Source organism: Trichosurus vulpecula, chromosome 1 (assembly GCF_011100635.1).
Source record: "Trichosurus vulpecula isolate mTriVul1 chromosome 1, mTriVul1.pri, whole genome shotgun sequence".
In the NCBI taxonomy this organism is placed as follows: Eukaryota; Metazoa; Chordata; class Mammalia; order Diprotodontia; family Phalangeridae; genus Trichosurus; species Trichosurus vulpecula.
This window is the reverse complement of record NC_050573.1, coordinates 550,206,877-550,224,769: the sequence shown is the minus strand read 5'-3', so window position 1 is coordinate 550,224,769 and position 17,893 is coordinate 550,206,877. Positions and strand designations below refer to the sequence as shown.

Below are 17,893 nucleotides of genomic sequence, written 5' to 3'. Positions count from 1 at the left end.
CGGGTCAGAACACTTGCAAACATCAAGACTGGTTTGACAAAAATGATGAGGGAATTCAGAAGCTGCTAAATAAAAAATCAGAATTCCACAGGGTTTACCAGCGGAATAGCTCATCCATTTCTAAAAAGGCATCACTTAATTACATCAAATTTAAGTATAAGTGAAACTTAGAGAGATGCAGGGTTCTTGGCTCAGTAAGAAGGCAGAAGAAATTCAGTTTTATGCTGGTAGTAACAATCCAAAGCATTTTTATGAGGCCCTGAAGGATATTTATGGGCCAATTAATTAGTGCTGATGGAGCTACATTGATTAGTGATAAGGACATGATCCTAGAGAGATGGGCTCAACACTTCCATAAGTATTCTCAACAGACCATCGTCAATCAATGCTGAGGCCATTGACTGTTTACTTCAGGTTGAAGTCATTCCTTCTCAAATTTCCAACTGAAGGAGAGCTTTTGAATGCCATTGGGCTCCTTTCAGAGGTGAAGCACCTGGTGCTGATTCTATTCTGACTGAGATTTACAAGGTAGAGGGGCCATTGCTCATATAAAAGCTGACTGAAATTTTCTGGGTTATATGACAAGAGGCTGTTATCCCCCAGGAGTTCAACAACACTTCCATTGTTCAAAGGTATAAAGGAAATTGATTGATTGTCCTGTGACAATCACGAGGCAGGGGTGGCCCTCTTTCTTAGTCATTGCTAGCAAGAAGAGTCCTCTTTAATAGGCTGACCCTTCACCTGGAAGCTGGTCATCTACCTAAGAGCCAGTATGGCTTCAGAAAGGGCCAAGGAATGGTTGATATGGTGTTTGCTGGCTGACAACTCCAGGAGAAATGCCAAGAGCACAACAGAAGTCTGGACACAACATTCATTGATATGACCAAGGCTTTTGATACTGTCAGTTGTGAGGACTTAGGAAAAATTGTGTCCAAATTTGGTTGACCAGAGAATTTCATCAGTATTGTACATTGACTTCATGACAGTGTTCTTGCCCAGATTCTGGGTAATGTACTATGCTCTTGAGCTTTCCCAGTCACCAATGGAGTGAAACAAGGCTGTGTGCTTGTTCCCACGCTTTTTAGCATGATGTTTTCAGCCATCACATTGTCAAATGCTTTCAGTGAGGATGAACATGGCATCAAGGTCAGCTACTGCACTGATGGTAAATTCTTCAACTTGAAAAGGCTACAAGCCAAGACCAAAGTGGAGGGAGTGTTGGTGCATGATTTTCTGTTTGCAGAGGATTGTGCACTCAGCGCAGCCTCTGAAGCTCAGATGCAACAAAGTATGGATTGTTTCTCTGCTGCTTGTGAAAATTTTGGCCTAACAATTAGCAACCAAGGAAACACAGGTGCTCCATGAGCCAGCACTACACCATCTATCCATAGGACCATCAGTTACAGCAAATAGAGAAGTTCTGAATGCTGTGGATAATACCTTGGCAATATACTTTCCAGGGAGGTACACATTGATAATGACAGAACTAGGTCACTGTTTGGGAGGCTCTGAAGGAAAGTGCAGGAGAGAAGAGCTATTAGACTGCCTACCAAACTGAAGGTCTACAGTGCTGTTGTGCTGACCTCATTGAGGTACACCTGTGATACCTGGACAGTCTACCAGCACCATGCCAGGAAGCTGAATCACTTCCATTTGAATTATCTTAGGAAGATTCTGAAGATCTCCTGGCAGGATAAGATACCAGTTGCTGATGTCCTTTCTCAAACTAAATTGCCAGGTATTCAAACTCTGTCGCACGGAATGCAACTCCAGTGGGCTAGCCAAGTTGTTTGAATGTCAAACACATGCTTGCCAAAAAGGCTATTTTATGGAGAACTCGCACAGGAAAAGCGCTCACATGGTAGTCAGAAAAAGCAATATGAGGACACTCTGAAGGTCTCTCTGGAGAACTTTGCAATTGATTTTATGACATGGGAGACACTGGCAAAGGACTACCTAGCATGGCTGCCTTCATCAGAGAAGGTGCTGTGCTCTATGAGCAAAGCAGAATTGAAGTAACTCAAAAGAAACATGAGATGAGCAAATTTAGAGAATCAACGCCAAATGGATGTCATTTGAGTCCTCTGAGCAGAAGAAAAGACAACAACCAACTGAGCTGATGATGCCTTCTCACCCTATGGTTACCTTATGTCTATTTTTGTATATGTCTATCTGTGTATGTTCTCTCCTCTATCAGAATATAAACTCTTTTAGGGCAAGAACTGGTTTCATTTTTGACTTTACATCCCCAGAAGCTAGCATAGGGCCTGACAGATAGTAGGCACTTAATAAGTGCTTACTGATTGATCAAAAGGCAGTTGACTCTACAATTCATTGTAAAGCACTTTGTCTAACAGTAATCTTTTGAGGTAGGTAGTATAAATAAGTATTATTATCTCCACTTTAAACGAAGGTTTATACACTAAGTATAACACTTTTAATACAAGTTAAATGACTTGCCATATGGCCAATAAGAAGTGGAAGTTACTACCCCAAGTCTCATAGTAAAATAACAGAACACCATTTGGTGGTATGGCATGGGTGACTATGAGAAGGATGAAAAACATTTCAAATTAAAAGAATTTTCAGAACTTACTAGCACTGATTTTAAACTCTGAATCCTTAAAAAAATACTCATCCTAAGCAAAACTTAGATTTAGAGCTGAAAAGGACTTTAAAGGGCATTTAGTTCAACTCACCCATTTTACAGATAAGGAAACTAATGCTTAAAGAAGTTAGGCAAACTGTACACATGTTATACCAGAGGCGAGTGAGACACTCCACAGAGTATAAGTTTTAAACGGAGAATTTATTAGCCGGCGGTCATTCGGGTTCAACCCAAATGAAAATGACCAAGAGTTTGGGGTGGAGAAGTCAAATTTATACAGTAGATCAAAGAGCAGTGGTTAGTTATCTCTTGAAACTTGCATATGTTATTTTAGCAGGCTTGGCAAGCCTCTTCCACCTTTGTGATCATGATACATGAAGAGGAACCTCCTAACAGACTGCAAGTACAGCATATCATACTGCTGACAAAGTGTCAACTGAATTACAACCCAGGATCTCTCTGTTCAATTTGCCATTTACATCCTACAACATAAGATAAGAATAAGGAATTCAAGAGAATGTTCGGGGCTGAGGCCTTCATCCTTCAAGGCCATAGGCAGACCAAGGACGCTCTAGCTGGGTTTGTTGACACAAGATAGAGACATCTCTCAGACCGCTCAGGAAAGAAACAGAGATTGCTAAGAATCAGGCCTTTCCCTTGGCCATACTCCATACTCCCAGAACAGTCACGGGGGGGAGGGGGGGTGGTGTCAAGGACACCCACTGAACACCAAATGGCAGGAACTAAGTCTGATTTTCTTACACAAACTGGGGTTCTTTAGTTAGGGGCTGGGGGCAGGGTTTTTCTAGCAATAGCTGGCTGTTCAGGTATCACACACACAATCTTCACATCAGAGTCAAATTTTGAGCCCAAATTCTCTGACTGCAAATCCAGTATTCTTTCCACTACATCATGCTGCCTCCCCAGATAAGGCTATGCATACTGTCATAAGGTTCCTTTAAGAAAAATGAATAAAGAAAAATCAAATGCTTGGTCTTCCCCACCATGGTTTTTTCCTTCATGTGAGGCTTTAAAGTTCTATCATGTAACATGATAAATGTGGAAAGATTATTCCTTAAGGCTTTAGTATCTGTGGTTCTATGATGCCTTCATTGGGAAAATCTCTGTTAGGCTACAATTATGTCTTTGTCAACCTTTTCCCCCAGCCACCTTCCAAAAGAAAGAACAAACATTTGGCCCCCAAGACTTCCATAGACAAGAAACGTAGCAAGCAGGCCAGGACTGGCAAACTTTATTCAAGGGAATGCGAAGGTAGTAATATCTATGGACAAAGAATACTATAATAAGATACAGCAAGACAGAGGGAAGGAAATACACAATACTGTAAATTTTTTTTTTAACCACAAATAGGAATGGCTAGTTTAGTTTTTGAGGCAGGTGCTACTAAGTGCAAAAGAATACTCCCCCATGAGAAACTATGGGAGACAAGCAGTAATAATAGGTCTTAATGTTGCAGCATCTCAATGCTAGTTCCTCTGCTTCATTTACCGGATGACCAAGCATCATAGACCAGTTTGGCTGCAACTGTATCTTCCACCGCCATTCCTGGAATGGACAAAAATCCAAGTCATCGTTGACCTATTCTGTTACCTTGAAATAACCCAGGCTCCACCAGGCCCTGATTTCTGAAGACCACATGATTATGGCCAATTTCTGATGTTCCTGTTTACCAAACAAAATCAGTGACCTGAAGGAAACCTCATACTGCCCTCTACCCAAGAATTAGTCATTGACTGGGTCAAGACTGGGAGGTTTGGGAATGTCTGGCAGATACCTCCAACAAGTAGTGTTACACCCAAACAGAAGCCCACTATTAATCCTCTTTGAGCCCACCATTAATCCCCTTTATATTCTTGTCTTTGTCTTTGTTCTTGTCCTACACCCTGAAATGGCTTGAAACAGCTTAAGGCATGGTTCTGGGTAGATTGCCCAAGGCTAGTCCCCTCTCCTGAATCAGTGTTCTGTATATTCTCTCTACATCAGTATTATGTGCAAGGATCAGTTCCAGGGTAGGGTACAAACTCATCTTAAGGAGAGACCCCCTTGTTACCAAATAGGGTCCCCACACCCTGAGTTATGGTGCAACTGTTCCGCTGACCAAGCTAGGTCAAGCTAGGCCCCTCCACCCAGAACATAGCTGACGGAGCAGGGGGTACAGAGGTTCCCCCCCCCCTTCACTCAGAACATGACCCGGCCTGTTCTGGGGAATTCCACTGCCTCTTTGCTACCCTGTGCCCCCACCCTGTTCTAGGAAGTTGATCATGACCTAGGAGGGACCCCCATGTCACAAGAGGGTTGCACCCCGTACCCTTGCACCATATTCCCAAATTAGCCCTAAGCTATGGATCTAACCAATGGCTGTTCTTTGCTTCTGTACATCATTGCTTCTGCTAGCCACCCTCCCTAATTGTGTAATTGTGGTTTTTGCCTTTATAAACCTTGTAGTCCCTCAGTTCAGGACTGCCTGATTTGAGTGTATACTCCAGGTAGTTGCGCTCGATCAATAGATCCACACTTAAAATTTACCTTGAACCCAGGTCTTGTCTTGCTGTTATTTTCTACGCAACAGTAGGTGAATATTTCACCTGATTAGTCTGGCAAAGGCACCTTTTATTGGCCACTGGATTTATCATATAGTGTGAGTGAGAGAATTCATTCCTCAATATGCCACATAGGAATTGTCCAAAATTCCCACCCTGTAATCCAACCTATTCTTTCAGGCTTGGCTCCAGTGTCACAGGTTTCCTGACTACACCAGCCATAAGTGATCTTTCTCTCCTGTGGACTCTTAGAGTATTTATGTCTGTGCTGCTCATGTGGAACATTTCACATGCTGCCTTGTAGTTTTTTGAGTCCATGTCTTATCTCCCAAAATGGAAGAAAGGGTCCTTCAGGGCAGGGACCAAGTTCCTTTGTCTCTTTGTGCCTTGCACTGATTAGGTAATCAATAAATGTTTATTTGTTTTATTTTTTAAGGAAGAAAGGAGCCAACCAATAGAAACAGGACTTACCCTTAAGAGCAAAGTTTCTATGTGGGGGAAAAGAACTAGAGTTTGGAAGAGGACAACAGATTTCTCACCCAATTTGGTTGCTTTGACTCTTTCATGAGTCTTGCCAAGCTCTACTCCAGCAAGCTGCTATGTGCACTGGACAGCCATGTTTGGATTGGAGCATTATTCATTAGCCAGGCTGCTATATTTCTGCTGCATTTGCCTGTCTCCCAACAGATACCCGTCCCTTTAAATCCTGAGCTATTCTGGCAGGGGTAAAGCAGGTGGGTTGGGAAAGTTATAATGGCAACAATTATAATAATAGTGGCCAGCATTTCTATGGCACATTAATCTTTGCCAAAAGCTTTACATATATGATCTCACCTGATCCTTACCGTAATCCTATGAGATAAATGCTACAGTCATTATTATCCCTGATTTACAGATAAGGAAATGGAGGGCTTAAGAAGGTAAAGTGACTCGTGCAGGTTCACAAGTATCTGTGGCTGAGTTCAGATCAAGGTCTCTCCTAATGCTGAGTCTAGTACTCCATGGACAGATGTTACTGATAGGCATTTTGTAGGCATTTTAATCCCCATTTTATAGCTGGAGAAATTGAGAGTCATAGAGATTAAGTAACTTGTTTCAAGGTCATCTAGAAAATAGGGCTGCAGCCAAGATCTGAACCTAGTCCAAATCAAGGGCTCTTTCCACGAAATGAGAGTAGATCAAGCCCTAAAACCTCACTGTTTACTTGGATCTGTTTCCTCCACTACCCCAAGTGTAATGTGGCCTCTCCCATAGGAAACTCCAGGATAGAACTATTATTAGCGTGGGAGGAGATGAAGGAGGGAAGGAAAAAACAAGAAATGGTCAAAAAAGCAAGAAGAGAGACCAGTTTTCACTATTTGTCCTTCATTTGAGCTGCTAGGGGTTTTCAATGATAACAATAGCTACTATTTATGTAGCACCTACTATGTGCCAGGCACTGTGCTAAGCACTTTTTAATTACTATCTCATGTAATCCTCAAACAACCTTTGCTCTTATTATCCCCATTTTATAGATAAGAAAATTGAGGCACTTAACCAAGGTTAAGTGACGTCCCCAGGGTCACATAGCTAATGAGTGTCTGAGGCTGGATGATGGATACACGAATGTATTCTCAGCCTGGAAATTTGCCACTTACCTTAAATTCCCTTCTTAAATTAAATGCATATGCCCTTCTGGGCCCCTCTAGTATGTAAATCATGCAACTGTATTAATGTTTTCCTTAATAAATATCATATACATTTATTATAAATAGTTCCAGTTACCAGAGGAGTCATTTCTATTTCCACCAGTGGGTAAACCACCATATTTTCTAGTTATGCAAATACAACTTTGTATATGAATACAAATATGATTTGTATTCAGGGGGTGATGACTCTTACCTAAGGATTTGAACACTGTAGTTATCTCACGATGGGCTGGCTTCACTCCCTTCACCACTTCTCCCAGCTCTGCAAAGATCTTAGCCTATGACATAAACACGCATTGATTAAGTTAGGTCTGCATCGATGGGGGTGGCATTGTAAACCAGCATTTGGTTGTCCCATGTCCATTGAGGAGACAGAGGGTCAAGAGTCTTCATTGTCTGACACCAAGTTAGTCTGAGCCCTCCACAGCATGGCTATTGGAACAAATTGTTCTCATCTGCCCATTCTGCCAAGAGAGGTCTTCCAATACTTGGGGGTAGACATCCCTCGAACTCATTGCTGGTTACCTTCAACCTGCTCTAGCTCGTCTGCCAAAACGGTTTACCAGGGGGTTGCTGCTGAGCATACCCCAGTTATTTGGAGCCACAAGTGAGAGGTGGGTGAATCCTGTGAACACCAAAGGTGGACAAGCAGCCCTGAAAGGCTCTTGTCAGGGCCTCACACCAGAGGTGCTAGTTCTCCTGAACACCCCATACACCCTAGAAGGTCATGGGTACTCTAAGTTCAACAACAAAAGAAAGAACTTTACCCCAGACAATATGACATCTCCAGACTCCTTGAGGGCTGCCTCATGGGAATCTACGTACAGCACACAATTCTTCATAACTTCATCGTCTAGTTCTCTCCAGTCAGGTCTACTGGCTCCAATAGCTAACAACAAACAGCAAAACAGAATTCTTGGTGAGACTCCAGCCCCAGAAACACGTTTAACTGCCCGAAGAGCACAGAGGATGTGAAAAAGCAGTGACTTTCTCCCTCTGGCCCAGGAATGTGAACAAAAAGGGGGATGTTTTGGCTTGAAACAAATTTCCTTATCAAAGAAGTCATTCTTTTTCTCTCTGCATCCTTCAAATTCCATAAGAATTCCATTACTACTTGCCTTTAGTTAGGTTGAGCCCTACTACAGGTAGTCATCTACTCTTTAGGTAAGGAGTGTATTAAGAGCCTTGGGTCAATAAGTTCTTGGCAGCTCAGTAGTTAGGTGCTTCATTTTTGTTTTTCATTTTTTCCCTGACTCTGGTACCTCGTTGGCTGGGGTCCTATTCTGTCTCCAGATTTGCTAATAACTATATTTCTATTTTATGTATCACTGGCTGAGTTTCTGCTCAGTGCCCCTCAGTCCTCCCAAGGTCTGAGTTTCCGTTCTGCCCCACCCCACCAGGCTGCCCTGTACCTGGTCCTTCCTAAATGCTAAACCAAGGGCTTCTACTCTATACCCCTATATCTCCCAATGTGTAGGTTTCCGCTGCGTGATTCTAGTCCTCTCTGCGTTTCGGTTTCTGCTTCGGGTCCCCAGTCCTCCACACAACTGGGTGTGCCTCTGACCTTTCATCTTCCTGTGACTAGGCCCCTTGGCTGCCGGACCACTCTAAAAATGACTGCCCACCTATTGGCTCTCTATCTGCTCTACCCTACACATCTGAAAACTTGGGGTTGACCTTTAGCTCATGGTCTTTGCTTATTACCTACCCTTTGCCCTCTAAATCGGGTGTTCCGAAACTGGAGTCTCTGAGGAGATTTCGGGGGTGGAGGTGAGGGTGAGAGGGACATGAATTTGGATGGGAGAAATAGATATTTGTTTTCATTAACATGTAACTGACATTCAGCTTTTCTTTCAGACACGAGTGAAGGCAACAAACATTATTCTGAGAAGGGATCCATGGCTTCACCACACTACCAAAAGGGTCCTGTGTGTCATGGTTAACAAGATGTGGTTTAATAAAAAAAAAAGGTTAAGAATCCACGCTCTAAATTCATTTTCTGGTTTGGGACCTAGCTTCCAAATGCCATCGCTTTACATGCCTGAACCTAGAACAAATGATCCCTGACCTTACTCCTATGTGTAGAACCTTCGCCTTCACCTAACCTTGAAGGTTTGCTTGGACTTTAGTTTCAAGCCTTCTCTAGCCTTGCTGGTAGCATTCGTGGTCAGGAGTTGGCCCCTGTATGCAACGGGTTAAGTCTTTGGTACTTTGTCATTCAAATCTTAGTGACTCGATAAACTACATGGCAAGAGTATTTCTGGTACTTGTCGACCCCAACCCCTTTCATGCCTCCCCTGACAACATTTATATCCTGTTTTAAAAGCTAAGGATCTCAACCAGGCTGCTTACCATTGATATGGGCTCCTGGCTTCACCCATTCTCCAAACAAAATGGGTTGTGTTGCCATGGTGACAGTAATGATCACATCTGCACCTGTCACCGCCTCCTGGACCGATGAGCACACTCGCACATCTCCCTTCACTGTCTGAGCAAACTTCTCAGCATTCTTCTTGGTTCGATTCCATATCCTGACCTTTAACCAGGCGGCAAGGGGGAATTATAAACAGTCACACTTTCTGACAATTGTTCCCATTCCAAGGGTGGTTAGAGAACAGTGCTTCCTGCAGAGGAGGCAGGGGATAGGGCTGTCTAAATTATTCAAGGAAGGAAGAAACGTCTATGAGGTATTTACTCCATGCCGAGTACTGTGCTATGCAGTGGGGGTACCAAAACCAAGCCAAAATAGCCCTTGCCTTCAAGAAGCTTACATTCTAATGGGGAGGGTAACATACAAATCAACACTAGGAGGGGCAGACTTGAGTTCAAATGTGACCTCGGGCGCTAGTAGAGTGGCACCAGCCAAGTCACTTCACCTCTGTTTGCTTCGGTTTCCTCAACTGTAAAATGGTATATTAATTGCACCTACTTCCCGATGCTGCTGTGAGGGTCAAATGAGGTAATGATTGCAAAGCACTTAAACATCGTGGGTCTGGCACAGATTAAGCGTCATTGTTATTATCATTATTAATTCATACAAGATAAGCACAGAGTAGATGGAATCACTCTGTGAGGCAGATTGGTATCTGACACAGCAAACAGTCTAAGGCACTGCACCTGGAGTCAGGAAGACCTGAGTTCAAATCCTGCCTCCGACACTTTCTAGCTATGTGGCACTGGGCAAATCAGAATATCTTTCAAACCTCACCTTTCCTCTTACATTAAAAGGGAATGATAGCACTTAGCTTGTAGGGTTGTGGTAAGGATCAACTGAGATAGTGTATGGAAAATGCTTTGAAAATTTCCAAGTGCTGTATAAATGCTGGGGCAGCCTGGTGGCACAGTGGATAGAGGGCCAGGCCTGGAGTTAGCCTGCTTATAAATAAATAAATAAATAAATAGATCATTAGCTTTTATTTATCATTTATTAAATGATTTATTATTTATTTATCATTAGTATATGAATTAATTAATAATTAATTAATCTGAGTTCAAATCTGGCTTCAGACACTTACTCATTACATGACCCTGGGCAAATCACTTAACCCTGTTTGACTCAGTTTCCTCACCTGCAAAATGAGCTGGAGAAGGAAATAGCAAACCACCCCAGTATCCTTTCCGAGAAAATCCCTAACGGGGCCATGAAAATTTGGGCACAACTGAAAAACAAAACATCAATGCTACTACTCTCATTTTTAAAGTGGTCATCCTTTCTGCTATGTCAGAGGGCTTCAGAACCTTGTCATCTCTAGTCTGCGTCACGGAATGTAGCATTTGATTACAGCCTGTCTTGTACTGTCCTCAAAGCCTTTACCTTGCACCACTCTCACCTCCCCAACCAGGCTACATAGGCTTTGCTAGAGGAGGGGTAATGCTTCGTAATTCTCTTGGGTCATCACACAAGCCTAGGCACATGGGCTGGGCACTCAATAAGGGAACTGCATGGCACAATCGGCGAAGGAGTTGTGGGGACTGTAGAGGTCATGTAGCCAGCTCATTTAGGACATAGCCAATGATGGAGTATCTTGATACCTCATAGCACTCTCATGTGGTGTTTTGTACCCAGGGCCAGTAAAGATACAGGGTAAGGTCTTTCCTGGTCTTTCTTCCTCAGAACTTCCACTGTCTCTCCCTTCCCCCACCACCTGGATATAAGTTTGTGTCTATTTTACATAAACCTGTGTATGTGTGCACAGATATGTAGTCTCTTCTGACAGAATGTAAGCCACTTGAAGTCACGGGGTGTGTGTGTGTGTGTGTGTGTGTGTGTGTGTGTGTGTGTGTGTGTGTGTGTGTGTATGTTTATACACATGTTTGCCTCTGTTTACCCACTGCCTATCTGGACATTGATGTCTGACACATAGTAAATACTTGACAAATTCTTATTGATTGAGTGATAGCCTCAGACAGAAGGAGGCGAAGAAGGAACTAAAAGGGGAGCAGCAGCTCAGGGACCCAGTAGCCAAGATCTTGGGTTCAGGAGGTTTTGGTGTTTAGGATCAGTGGATCTCACTGAAATATATGAACTCAGAAAAATGGAACCAGTTCGTACCTCAGTGAATGTAGCAACTATGGAGGTGCCCTAAAATATTCTTAAGGATGGGGCTGCAGTGGGAGACTAGAGGCCTTAGCCAGGGGAAGCAGCTGATGGGATCCCATGTGATCTCGTAGCCAGATGGATACTATACCCAGTACCCCACAAGAGTCTCAGAGATTGGATCTCCTTTCTGGTTTCCCAGTAGACTGTTGCAAGTAACGATAATAGGTAGGGAAGTCAAGGACACCTTACTGTGTATTATCAGCACCTATCCTTTAAAGACTAATTACGCTGTCTCCATATCCTCAGGCAGGGCCCAACAAGAAAGAATCTGAAGAAACAGAGGAGACAAACTGACCCTTTTACCTCAAAAGAGGGAAATCAGTCACATGTAAACTGGCCCCATTTTTCTAACTCTAGACCAGAGACATTTTTTGGGGGGCGGCAGGGTTTGGAGGGGGAGGCAAGGCAATTGGGGTTAAGTGAATTGCCCAAGGTCACACAGCTAGTAAGTGTGTCAAGTATCTGAATTCCCATTTGAACTCAGGTCCTCCTGACTCCAGGGCCAGTGCTCTACTCGCTGTACCACCTAGCTGCCTCAGACCAGAGACTCTTAACCTGGGGTTCCAGAAGCTTTCTGCTAGGCAGCTAGGTAGCATAGTAGATAGTGCTGGACCTAGGAAGGAGGGGTAAGGAAGACTTGAGTTCAAAAGCAGTCTCAAACACTTACTAGCTGTGTGACCCTGGGCAAGTCACTGATCTTAGCCTATGTCTGCCTCAGCTGTCTCATCTATAAAGTGATGAGGTTGCTGTGAGGGTAAAAAGATAACGTTTGTAACGTACTTGGCAAATCTTAAAGCATCACATAAATTCTAGCTACTATTGCTACTCTTTTAAAAAAGGTATTTTGATAACTGTATTTCATGGTTTCCTTTGTAATCCTACGTACAAAACGTCCCATGGATCCATGAGACAAAAAAGGTAAGAAACACTGAAGTAGATTTCTTTCGATATTTTAAAAGATCCGAGAGGAGTTCATGAGTGTGGGTATTCCCTCTACTAAAACAGATGATAACCCTGTGGTATATGGCATGTCTAACAATGTGAACGTAGTTTTAAGCTTTAATGACTTAAATAGCCTAAGCTTGAATAGCCTAAAACTGTTTTGGGGACACCCTGTACAATCTACTGATTCTAGACATTTCTGTGTAATCCACTGACTTAGTCATGTTTGGGGGCATTGAGGAGGCAATACGGAATAGTCAAAAGCGTATTAGACTTGTGTCAGGAGCCTGGGATTTATATCCTGTCTCAGAAATGTACTGGCTGTGTGACCAAGGACAAGTCACTTAACCTCTCTCAAGGTTCAGTTTCCTCATCTGTAAAGCGGGAACATATTATTCATCATTCCAATCTCCCAGTGTGGGGAGGACCTTAAAGCATTATGTAAACGTGAGTGATAATTACCACTGTTACTGACAGACGTAGGCAGACTCCTTTGCTTCACCTTTTTTCCATCTTACCTCCTTAAAAGAGAATTGCTCTGTGAAGATTTCATAATGACTGTAGGCCTGGACACCAGCACCGAGTATGCACAAAACTTCACTTGAAGGGGGTTTCAAAAACTGTTGGGGGAAAGGGAAGAATGGCCAATAGAGAGGCAATTTCACAAAGACTACTTCCCTGTAGCACATTAGAGAGAGAAGAGCATTCAGGCTGCAAATCAGGTGGTATAGTACCTATCCCCACACAGCTGGTGCACTAAAGTAATCTGGAATAAATCATTTTGTGCCTCACTTTTCCCATCTGGATAGTGGGCATGCTAACATCATCTCCATGCTCAAAACCTATAATTTAATAAAGCCCATGACAGCTTCTAAAAATCACACTGTTCCTGTCACCATGGGTCTCAATTCTGTCCTCTGCCCTCTGTTGGGCTTGTTAGAATGCCAGTTATTATGGCTCTAGATTTATGATCCTACTATGGCAAGATTAGGTGACTTTCTTTGATCCAATGAAAGAGAGGATTAGGAACACTTCTAGGCATCAGGGTGTGTGGGGGCAGGGCGGGTATGTCAACGTACAGAATCAAGAATGTACTGAGATATGCTGTTGTTTTAGGTAGAGAACATTTGGGGTCACCTATCCCAGGTTGTTATAAACCCCAAAGGTGCCACAGAGTCAGATGGATTCTTAGTTCCCCACCAGTCCTCTCCCAAAGCAAAATTGTAAAACCAAAAAGGAAGGTGGGAAAAAACACTTCAAGAAGTAAAGGAGAAATTTCCTTCAGATTGAAATCTTCATTGAAAAATAGAAGTGCTATATAATGCAAAGTCCTATTCTTATAACAAGGTTGGTCAAGTACTAGTACAAATATTTAAGTTGTCTCCCATCCAAGCCTTGGAAAAGTCTCAGAACAATCCCCTTTTCATTCAAAACTAAAATGAGTTTGTATGTATGTAATAACCAGTTCACCAAGGTAGATGCCATGGTTATCTCATTTCATACACAATTACTGTGTTCCATAACAAAGTAATCCCTCAATTCCCTTCCCCACAGGCCCAGAGCCTAATCCGATTTTAACACATTCATAAAGTATACACCTGTTCCTTTTACTCCTCCCACTGGTTTCCCAAGTTTCCTGGAGATTAAGGCTTTTATTTCTCCCTTCCCCCACCTCTCAGTGTATTATTCCTCTTGCTTGTCTTCACTGGATTTGAAAGGTTGTAATCTCCAACTCCTCTAGCAAGTACTGAAAAGTTCCTCAGTTTCTCCTTCTCCCCCTTAAAGTGACACTCTTTCTGATACCCTTCCTCTCTTGCACAGGTGACCTTTATCTCCAGTTTGGGAAACACTATTGTCCGTCTTTACTCTGATTGGACTAACATTCTACGTTTTTTCTTTGCCTTTTCTTCCCTATATCCTTTGCTAAGTCTTATTCGTCTTATCAAGTCTTGGGTCCTACATGCCAAATAAATCAGTGACAGAAACCCTTCTCCCACCACACACAACTTGACTCTAAAAGTTGTCGTCAGAAGCAAGTCTTACCTTGGTGGCAATGGCAGACACAGCAGCTGTCCTCTTTGCAGTAATTACGTTTCCATCCATGACCTTTAGGAAAAGGTTGACAAGTGGAGTGAGCAGAACCCAGAGTATAGAGACACTATTGGCATCAGAAAACAATGCTTTCCTTCCCTCTACCCTAGTCAAGAGATTTCCATTCCTTAGGACCTAGCCCTTGTCATGTAGTTCTTGAGTCACTGAACTGGGCAGGCCTTTGAGGATCCAAAACAGTCCCCTGATATTCACAAAAAGGCCTTGAGATTTTACCTGGACCTCATTTCTATTCTTCCAGGGTAAATAAGAAGAGCTAGATACCCACAATAATGTAAAAAATCCCTTTGTTTCCATTCAATTAGACAAACAGTAAGTACCTATGGTGTACAAGACACTGGGGAGACAAAACCAAATAGGACACAGCCCCTGTCCTCCAGAAGTCTGAAACCTACTATGTGGATACAATATGAACACAAAGAAACAAATACAGGATAATTTGAGAGAAAAAAAACCCACTAACAACTGGGTAGGAGGAATCAATTGACATTTGAGTCATGTCTTGAAGGAAGCTGGGAATTTTAACAGTTGGGGTAGAAGAGGGAATACATTCCAAGCATGCCTGTGTAAGAGAGATTGAGTGTCTACTTGGAGAAACAGTTAATAGTCTGGTTTGACCGAATGAAAGAGTACAAGGAGAGTAATATAAAATAAGTCTGGATATGGAGGGGAGCCAGATTGCAGACAGCTTTAGAAGTGAGGCTGAACAATTTCTATTTTACCCCAGAGGCAGTGGGGAATTATGAAGGTTGTCAGATATTTTAAGAATTAATATTTTAAGAATATTAATTTGGGGGCTGTGTAAAGAATGGACCTGAGGAAGGAGCAACTAGATACAGGGACACCAACCAGATAGAAAAACCAAGAGAGGTGGTATGGACTTGGACTAGTCAGCCTTTTGAGTGAAATTACTGGAACAGGTAAGACGTGAGTCATTGTGGAAGTAGAATTCAAGACACATCTAAATCTACCCCAATACTCAATCTCCCATCCCTAACTTATTCCAAGCAGTAGGGGCCTAAGGTAATTCAGATAACTAGAAATTTAAGGGAATGAAAAAGGCATAAATATGTAAATTGGTATTAAGGAGAATACATTTAATGAAATGTTAAATATGACTCACAAAGTCATATAAAAGGAAAGTGTAAGAGCCAAAGCTTGAGGGGTCCCCTTTTGGGACCTCCTCATTCTCAGATAAGATAACCTCCTTGCCCTACTTGAAAGGAGGGAGTATCTCGAGAAAAGTATATTTTAGGCTCCTGAATTAGCAGGAACCACTCATCTTAAGAGATCATCTCAGGGAAGCATCAGTCACACAGTCTCATAGGTATACAGTCTTTCTTATTGATGTAACTGTCCTTCAGTTACATCCACAGATTTACTGTTTTTTACATACATCCTTAGAAAAACAAACACACAATTATGCTTGTATTAGACAGTCACTGTCACTTACACTCAGGCATAGGTAGACACACAGTCATAAGTGCATCATCAGACACTCAGCTCTGGTTTTCATTCATACCTTCTAACCTTGGATCCTGGGGCAACCAACCAAGAAACTTCACAAAGACCTCCATATCTCTCCCTCACCCTTTCTCTTTCAGAGGAGTACCTACATACCAAGAGTAGAGAGCCATTGCTGGGCTCAAAGAGCAGCACTGTGGCCTGATGTGAGGGAACAGTAGAGGTGGGGCTCACTCCCTCGTAGAAGGTCACTAGCTTGGTGGTAAGGGCATCTTCACTAGCGCTGTAGGCAGGCATGACGCCCAGGAAACTACAAGGAGATGAAGCAGAGAGCAGTTTAGATCTGCAGACACATTTCCAGTCCTTTCCCACTTCCCCACAAGGGAATTTCTCCTCCCATCACTTTCAGCTGATGATTCTGCTCCCCAGGTGTCTTCCCTAAGGCACTTTCCTTGGCTTTCCTCCCTTTTGGGTTCCATTTCTTCTTGGTATCAGAAGACCTGGGTTTAAATCCCAGGAAAAATCATTTAACCTACCTGGGCTTTAGTGTCCTCATCTGCAAAATGGACTAGATGGCTACTGAGGTCTGCTTTCAGATCTACGATCCTGTATCCTTTTCTGCCTTTCCCTTTATTCGCTTTCTTCTGTCTTCCCCCATCCTATGTCCCACTCCTGTCATTTCTTCATCTTTTCCTGTGTTTCCCTTTTCTTAGTCCCTCCCGCTCTCCCCTCTCTCGACCCACACAGCCTTTCTTTCTCCCCATCCTCTTCCCCTCCCCCTTACCCTTGGTGTTTGGCCACAGGTACCACGGTGCGAACTGGCTGCACGACTCCCCCTTCGGGGCCGCTAGAAAAGTTGGCCAGGGCCTTCTCCAGGGGTGGTAACAAGAGGCTGGAGCTGCTCAGGTACCGCTCCACCTCGGCAGCACTCAGGAAAGCCGGATTCCCGCTCATGCTGCCCGCTGTCCGCCGCCTGCTGCCGGCTGTCCGTAGCCTGCTGCTCTCTGTCGGTCGCCTGTTGCCCGCTGCCCACTGTCCGCGGTCCGCCGCCTGCTGCCCGCTGTCCGCCGCCTGCTCCCGGGACTTTTCCAGAGCCCGCTTCTGCTGTTCGGCTTCTCTGAGCAGCTGCTACCCCAACAATCTCTATATAGAGAGGCTGGCAGCCCAGCAGAGACGCCTACTGGCTACAGCCCTGCCCTGGGGGCCCTTGGAGCCGACACAACCCCGCCCCTCCAGCACCTCACCAATGCACACTCTGGGTGGGGAATGCCGGGCATAACTACTACTGGTCCAGACTGGGCTTTGACAGCTTCGGAAATAAGGTCTTTGGGTCCAAGTTTTAAACACTGTAATTATCGTCAGCCTTATTCTTTGAAAGGAGTATTTGCAAAGCGTTTTTGCAATCGTTTCTTCCCATCTCTTATCTCCCTCCAAGTCTGCGAGACAGAGATGTTGGCGATTGGTGGGGAGACTCTTCCAGGTCTTAATTGTTACCTACTGCTAGGAGAACCCTAGATGAAAGGAGGCAGGGTGCCATTTAAAAACACTTTGTTTTCTGTTCAGTCCACTGGGGCTCCCAGGGCCTCCCATCCAGGTCTGACCGCATCTCATTGCTGGGAATTGCTTTGGGTTTCAAATTTTCTCCTCGAGTGACCACTACCTTTAACAACAAAACACTGCCCTTAATTGCACACGGCCCCTGGGCACTGATTGAAGGGGTCTGAGCATACTAAGACTCTACTCTCCAGAAGAAAAACATATTTCAACAACCCTTGCAATATGAACATTTATAACTACCCCCTTGGTGTCTTTAGTGATCCTTTTTTGGGTTCTTACAGTCTGGAAGTCCCTCTCAACATTAGAATACTTTTCCTTCTATCTTCCTTTCTAGAAGCGGATGAGAAAAAAGTTGGTTCTACAC

At 43.5% G+C, this 17,893-nt stretch overlaps 1 protein-coding gene across 1 annotated transcript; it reads right to left on the bottom strand.

The window, feature by feature from the left end:
• Nucleotides 1-3,833: 3,833 nt before the first annotated feature.
• On the bottom strand, nt 3,834-17,107 carry CRYM (crystallin mu). Its single transcript, XM_036742006.1, has 8 exons — nt 16,757-17,107; nt 16,129-16,282; nt 14,443-14,505; nt 12,918-13,019; nt 9,210-9,393; nt 7,625-7,746; nt 7,051-7,135; nt 3,834-4,174 (listed from the first exon to the last, which is right to left on the bottom strand). The coding sequence occupies exons 1-8, from the start codon at nt 16,924-16,926 to the stop codon at nt 4,110-4,112; spliced, it is 945 nt and encodes a 314-aa protein (XP_036597901.1). The 5' UTR covers nt 16,927-17,107; the 3' UTR covers nt 3,834-4,109.
• Between the last annotated feature and the right edge of the window lie 786 nt (nt 17,108-17,893).

Bases quoted from the DNA above. Each gene is read 5' to 3' on its own strand.
- CRYM (XM_036742006.1), bottom strand. From the start codon at position 16,926: ATGAGCGGGAATCCGGCTTTCCTGAGTGCTGCCGAGGTGGAGCGGTAC. The intron at 14,506-16,128 runs GTATGTAGGTAC...CTTTTCCTAAAG, and splicing joins GCAATGGCTCTCTACTCTTG to GTCATGGATGGAAACGTAAT. The intron at 13,020-14,442 runs GTAAGACTTGCT...TTCCCCCAACAG, and splicing joins TGTCTGCCATTGCCACCAAG to TTTTTGAAACCCCCTTCAAG.